The 6,513-nt window shown below is 31.6% G+C and overlaps 1 protein-coding gene across 1 annotated transcript; it reads right to left on the bottom strand.

Moving 5' to 3' along the window:
* Window positions 1–2,627: 2,627 nt before the first annotated feature.
* Window positions 2,628–4,771, bottom strand: LOC132632229 (dof zinc finger protein DOF2.5-like). Its single transcript, XM_060348078.1, has 3 exons — window positions 4,479–4,771; window positions 3,827–4,035; window positions 2,628–3,459 (listed from the first exon to the last, which is right to left on the bottom strand). The coding sequence occupies exons 1-3, from the start codon at window positions 4,503–4,505 to the stop codon at window positions 2,847–2,849; spliced, it is 849 nt and encodes a 282-aa protein (XP_060204061.1). The 5' UTR covers window positions 4,506–4,771; the 3' UTR covers window positions 2,628–2,846.
* Between the last annotated feature and the right edge of the window lie 1,742 nt (window positions 4,772–6,513).

Consider the following 6,513-nt stretch of genomic DNA (forward strand, 5'->3'; position numbering starts at 1 on the left):
ACATTGAAGTGCAAGAAACTACATGAGTTATACTACAACTGCTAGCGAGACAACACTCTACTACCTACTGGTCTTCTACCCTAATTCGTGTTCTCCACAATCTTCTATCTAAGGTCATGTGCTTGGTAAGCTAGAACCGCACCATGTCCTGTCTTATCACCTATCCCCAATACTTCTTTGACCTACCTCTACCTCTCCTAAAGCCATCCATAGCCAACCTCTCACACCTCCGCACCGGGGCATCTACGCTGACTACGCATCTCCTCTTCACATGCCCAAACCATCTCAGCCTCGCTTCCCGCATCTTGTCTTCCACCGATGCCACTCCTACCTTGTCTCAGATATCTTCATTTCTAATCTTATCTCTCTCCGTGTGGCCACACACCCAACGCAACATCCTCATATCTGCAACTTTCATCTTTTGAACGTGAGCTAGCATATAGACTTTTACTTAATCATAAGTAAGAGATATATATTTTCACTTTAATTTGTAATTCTTATAACTAAGGTAATTAATTCGATGTTAATACCGAGTACAAATAATCATTTTTTCCATAGTAAACATGGTTTATACTTTATATTCCGCTCCAATGAAAGAATTGGACTTCAAATTGTTCAAAAGATAACTTAAATAGCTAGTTCACTGCTTTCAGGGGCGGACCCACGTACTGTATTAAGGTGCTCGAGCACCCATTGACCCATACACGAACTATATGTATTATTACAGAAACTTCTTAAAAAAATGGATATATTAGTTGAGTAGCACCCATTAACCAAAAGTTGTGCTGGGTGCTTTGGTTGAGAGCCTGAATTGGATAGTCGTGACAGGGTGCTTTGGTTGAGAGCCTGAATTGGATAGTCGTGACAGGCCTGGCCTGGGATCGATTCCCAGCTTACACAAAATTAAGAATTTCCTGTCCACTTTTTCTTATTTTTGACTTTTCCTTCTTCTTTTTTCCCCATACAGCTTTGTTCTTTCTTTATTGGTTTTCTTTTTAGTTTTATTTTGTTTTAACTCAGAAATTGTTAAGTTTGTTAGTTGTCCCTCATGACTTCTTCCGTTTCCCCAATATAGATTCTTCTCTTCTTCCTTTTCTTTGACATTGTTTTGTTCACCTTTTTTGTTTATAACTTTTTTTTTTGTTCACGTTTCTCATTATTGTGTTCAAACAAATCTACGCTTATACTTTATGATCGCTAACAACTTTACTTTAAAGGGAGGTCAGCACCCACGACCTGAAAATCCTGGGTCCGCCACTGACTGCTTTACTCAGATTGGTGGAGACTCCGATTGTTCCCTTTACAATCTTTTTTGCTAATAAAAGGCTTACTTATCATACATTATATATCACAACAAAATATAGAGTCATGCTGGACCAATTAAGTTGAGATACTAGAATTATGTATACCATTATTAATATATGGTGAAATATTTCTAACAGAAAGTAGTATTGCCTTTATAATTATGACAGAAGAACGAAGAATGACTCGTGCAGTCCACCTCACAAACTGATTACAAGCACGAGATGAAATAAAGTGACAGCTCAAAGCAATAATGGCAACATGTAAAAAGGAATGGCTTCTGTTTTCTTTTTCTTCACGCTTAATCTATAATATCATAAAATTAAATTATCCATCTTGTTCTTTTCATTTCTCGGATATAGTCCTTTTTTTTCCCACCAATTGTTTTTAGCAAAATTGAAAAATGTCTGCTACTTGTCAAGAAAGGAAAAATGAAACGAAGGTGAAGCAATGGCTTAGGTGAGGCAATGGCTTAGTACTGGCAAGTATAGCATCATATATCTATTAGGAGTCGTTTGGTAGCTGGTTAGGAGCTAAGTTATTATCCATAACAAGCCTGATATGATAACTTAGATATAATAAATATTTTGTTATAATAGCTTAACCACATTGGTTGTTTAGAAATTCTATACACCGAGTATATAACTTTTATGAGCATGGCCTAGTGCTAGCATGCACAAGTGTAGCAACTTATACTCCCTTTGTTTCAATTTATGTAAACTCATTTCTTTATTAGTTTGTGTAAAAAAGAATGACTTCTTTCTAAATTTGGAAACAATTTACCTTTATACAATAATTTACAGCCACACAAAATATATGTGACTCATTTAACACCATAAGTTTAAAAGTCTTCTCTATTTTCTTAAACTGCGTGCCCAGTCAAATGAATTCACATAAATTAAAACGGAGGGAGTATGTGTTATTATACAATTTCTCTGAATAATGCAAGCAAAAAAGAGAAAAAATCATAGGAGAATGTTGAAGTTGTGTGACCATATCGTCTAAATTAAGTTATTAGAGAAAACACAATTTTTTTATTTACATAATTATGTTTTCAATACACCCGTGTGTTTGATTTTTTATTCGCTAAGCATTTTTTTAATATTGGGTGACACACTGAGACTTGAATCCATAACCTTTGATTGCTCGAATACCATGTTTAACTTGTAGGGCCATCTTGTTTAAAAGTTTAAGCCGTTAGAAAGATCACATTTTATTTATATAATTCTGTCTTCAACCGAAAGTAGAACGAACAAGAAAAAGCTTTAATCATCTTATCCGCAAATTTATTACAGAAAAAAAAAAAATTCATCTCCAGAAGCTAATGAAAATAACAATTCAGCAGCGATTACGTGGTTATGATCCAATATTAGAAACACTGATAAATAGTAAGTGTCAAACAATGAAACCAGATGTATCTTCTATCTTAATTCCAAACAAATTAATGATCAAAGCATGTCAAATGATATAAAAATAATATTACAACACCGAAAAAAAAAAAACAAACAAGAATTACAAAGTGAGGTTTTTGCACAATATTGCCTTCACCAGGATCCTCCTCCACCTAACATTCCAGTATTCCAATATCCAGCACTTGAATTATTCTCCTGCCCCTTACTCTCATTATTATGATTTTCTGCTTCAACACTTCTATCTGAAAATTGTTTATTCAAGCATCCAAATGGGAACATCATTTTTGCACCATTGTGTTGAACCCCACTTGAAAAACTTGATGTGTACAAAGCGTTTAAATCCGGTGCTGGTGATGAGATAAATGAACTTAACCCTCTTGAGGCAATTCCGGTCCTAAGAAGATCCAGGGCCGAAACTGGAGTAGTATTTGAAGTTGAAGTTGACTGATCGATTCCACTATTGCCCCTTTCCATTTTAGGAAATTCAAGAAACTGAGGAACACCATGGAAGTAATTATTATGATCATGTATAATAGATGGGAACCCTAGATTAAGATCTTGGTTACTTCCAAGATTAATCTTATAATCAGGGTTTTGATGAGAAAGACTTAGATTAGGCTTTAGATCAGGAAGCTTTTGGGAAGATGATGTTGATATTGATGATGATGAAGATGAACATCTCCTATTCTTCCTTGAACCACCTCCAACTGGAATATTTCTTAGAGTACCACCTTCTGTCCAATACCTGTTGATGATATATAATTCGCCGATAGAGACAAAATTCATATAAGTAGAATTTAAACAAAAAAAAAAAAAAAAAAAAAAACTATAATGTCACACTTAGAATTTGAATCTAAAGTAATTTTTGAACCTCTTTACCGCTAAATTAGAATCTTCCCCTTTGTCAAAGGGATTCAGCAATTATATATAACAAAAAAAAATATTTTACCCTACCCTATTAACAACATTAAAAGTTTCCTGATAAGAGATTCTGTTGAACCCTCATTTCCACAAGCTAACTAGTTCTGCCACTAGTATAATCAGTAATTAAAGAAATGCTTTCTTTAGTAATTTAAAATTTTAGATTAGACGATCATACATTTCGATCATACCTTCTACAAGTCTTGCATAAATATCTTGGTTGAGTAAGACTGTAGTTGTTGTAGTAACAAAACTTGGTATTTGTTGAATTGCACCGTGGGCAATTTACCGCTTGATCTTTTTGTGGTCTGACTTTTTTCTCCAGTGTAGAAGATGGTTTTGAACATGTAACATTAGGTTGAGCTATTTCTGCAGCCATGGATGTTACAAGTCCAATATCCTGAAAATTAACAATCACAAAAAGAGAAACAAAGAAAGGCTAGTTAAAAAAATCAAAAGTGCAAAAGGGCTATAAAATAGATAACCACTTTCACCTTTGAATTAAATTAAGGGAAGAAAAGTGGACATAATAATAACGAAGAACACCTTTTTATTCTATGCTTTATCTCCTATCATGTGTAGACGGGGAACTAAGAAAAAGTGCACTACTTTCATGTGTAAAGAGAATGAACTTAAAAAAGAAAATTCACATAAAATTAGAAGATTTTTTTTTTAAATTCAAATTGAAACTCATATTCTTCACTTTTGAACATCATTTCATGAAGATAAAATTATATAAAAAGAATAAAAGGGTCGAGCAAGGATTCATATCCAAAAGAAATTTAAGAAAATTCAAAAACTTTCTAGAAAGCAAGTAATTAATGAACTTAATTTTGTACTCACCTGCGTCCATTGAGTAGTAGCATCCATAAATTGGAAAGAAGAAAGGTAAAAGGTGAGAGAAGAAAAGCAAGATGATGTCCTCTCAAGAACAAAAAAAATTCACCTGCTTTGTCTGGAGCTGTACTTAGTTTAAAGGGAGAAAGAATGTTTTTGAGTTGTTTGTGAGTTGGCTTTAATGGGTTGGTTTTCTTTTTGACTATACCTTGTGAAATCAAAATACTTTATTGTTATTTTGGGTGTGAAATTTTGTCCTAATTTCGTCAGGGTATAGTGTATTCAATCTTATTTTAAGCCTAGTGAGTGGAATTATGAATGGATACCCTATGGTGGGTTTCTACTTTTTGACCCTATGATGGAGGTCTTCTGATTCTCAATCTTGTTTTGTCATTTCGTTGTTACTTCTCGTTTCATTTATATTTGGCTGAATACATTCACAACTCCTTAAAATTTTCACTAAATTTTATTTTGATACTCGAATTAAGGTATGTTTTAATTGAGTATTTGAACACATAATAAAATATTTTTATTAGACACTTTGGATTCAAAATTTTGGAACCATGCTCTCAAGCGCCCATTACATAGATAAGTTAATCACTTAAAATATATCACTTCCATTAATTATATATATTAGCATTAATAAGCCATAAAGCTCCACGCTTGTTCCAATTGATGTTGATGTCTAAAATTAAAGGAGAATACTTATTTAATGTGATTAACTTATCTACATAATAGGTGTTTGAGAACACAAGCACAAACTTTTCCAAAATGAGTTGGAGTGTCTAATAGAAACACTTTTATCACATGTTAAGGTGTTTAACTGAAACATGTCATAGTTCAAGTATCTAAATAAAATTTACTGATAGGGGTTGTCTATATACTCAGCCTTTATATTCATACTAGAGTGTATTTGTTGTCATAGACTACATATAGACATTGGCAGAGTGAGAAATTTTCATGGTGTTTTATATAAAAAAAAAAAGAAGAAGGAAAAATCACACAAATACAACTTTTTAAAATGGTAATTAAAAAGATTGCAACTACTTTCTAAAAATTACATAAGTACAACTTATTAAAATTTTTGACTATCCCCCCGCCCCCTAAAAAAAATAATAATCTAGGAATAGGGCATGAGAGAATGTAACTTTTCTAAGTAAACAAAACAAAATCAACTTCACGTCACATATTCCATCTACCGTTTTAAAAAGCTTTTTTTTCTTTCATTTCCTCCTCTTTATTCTTATTTTTTATTTTCACTTGATGACTGATGTAATTTTTTTCTTGTGACTAAAACAAATTATTTGAATTTATTAATATAAAGAAAAGTACATGAAAAGATATAGAATAGTATATGGTATAAGAAAAGTACGTGAAAATATACCTAAAAAGGTATAAACTATATAACAAATCATATTATATATATATATATATATATATATATATATATATATATATATATATATATAATAGTGCATATACATAGTATATAAGTACAATAATATATATGCTGGTTCAAAGAATTGTAGTATAATATATATCATATAAAATAATAATATACTTGTTTATTGATTAGAATGCTAGTTGAGTGTGTGGGCGATTTTTAGAAAAGTATTTAACATGTTTTGATATATATATATATTTAATTTCGTATCACTAATTCTTGAAACTCTAATTAAGGCTTTTATTAATAGCAACATTCTTGATTTATGGTATAATATCATAGGGTTTGAGATAATGTTTCCTTAATGATAGGTAGGAAAGAAGAACTTGTAGGGACAAATTAAGGAAAAAAAATATAACTTGTATAAATTTATTACCATATTTATATGAAACTGACCATATCTAAGGATTTTTCCTTTTATCATTTATAGGGGTATATTTTGTCGATTTTGTAAATTAAAAACTAGTGTAGGTTCGGTAACTAATTGTATATTTACTAGTATTTGTGTAAGTTCCCCTAAAAAAAAGAAAAAAGAAAAAAGAAACTAGAAACCAATTGAGTTTTTGACATGTATAAAGCAATCTTTTAACTTCCTTT

The sequence above is a fragment of the Lycium barbarum genome, chromosome 1, assembly GCF_019175385.1.
Source record: "Lycium barbarum isolate Lr01 chromosome 1, ASM1917538v2, whole genome shotgun sequence".
NCBI lineage: Eukaryota > Viridiplantae > Streptophyta > Magnoliopsida > Solanales > Solanaceae > Lycium > Lycium barbarum.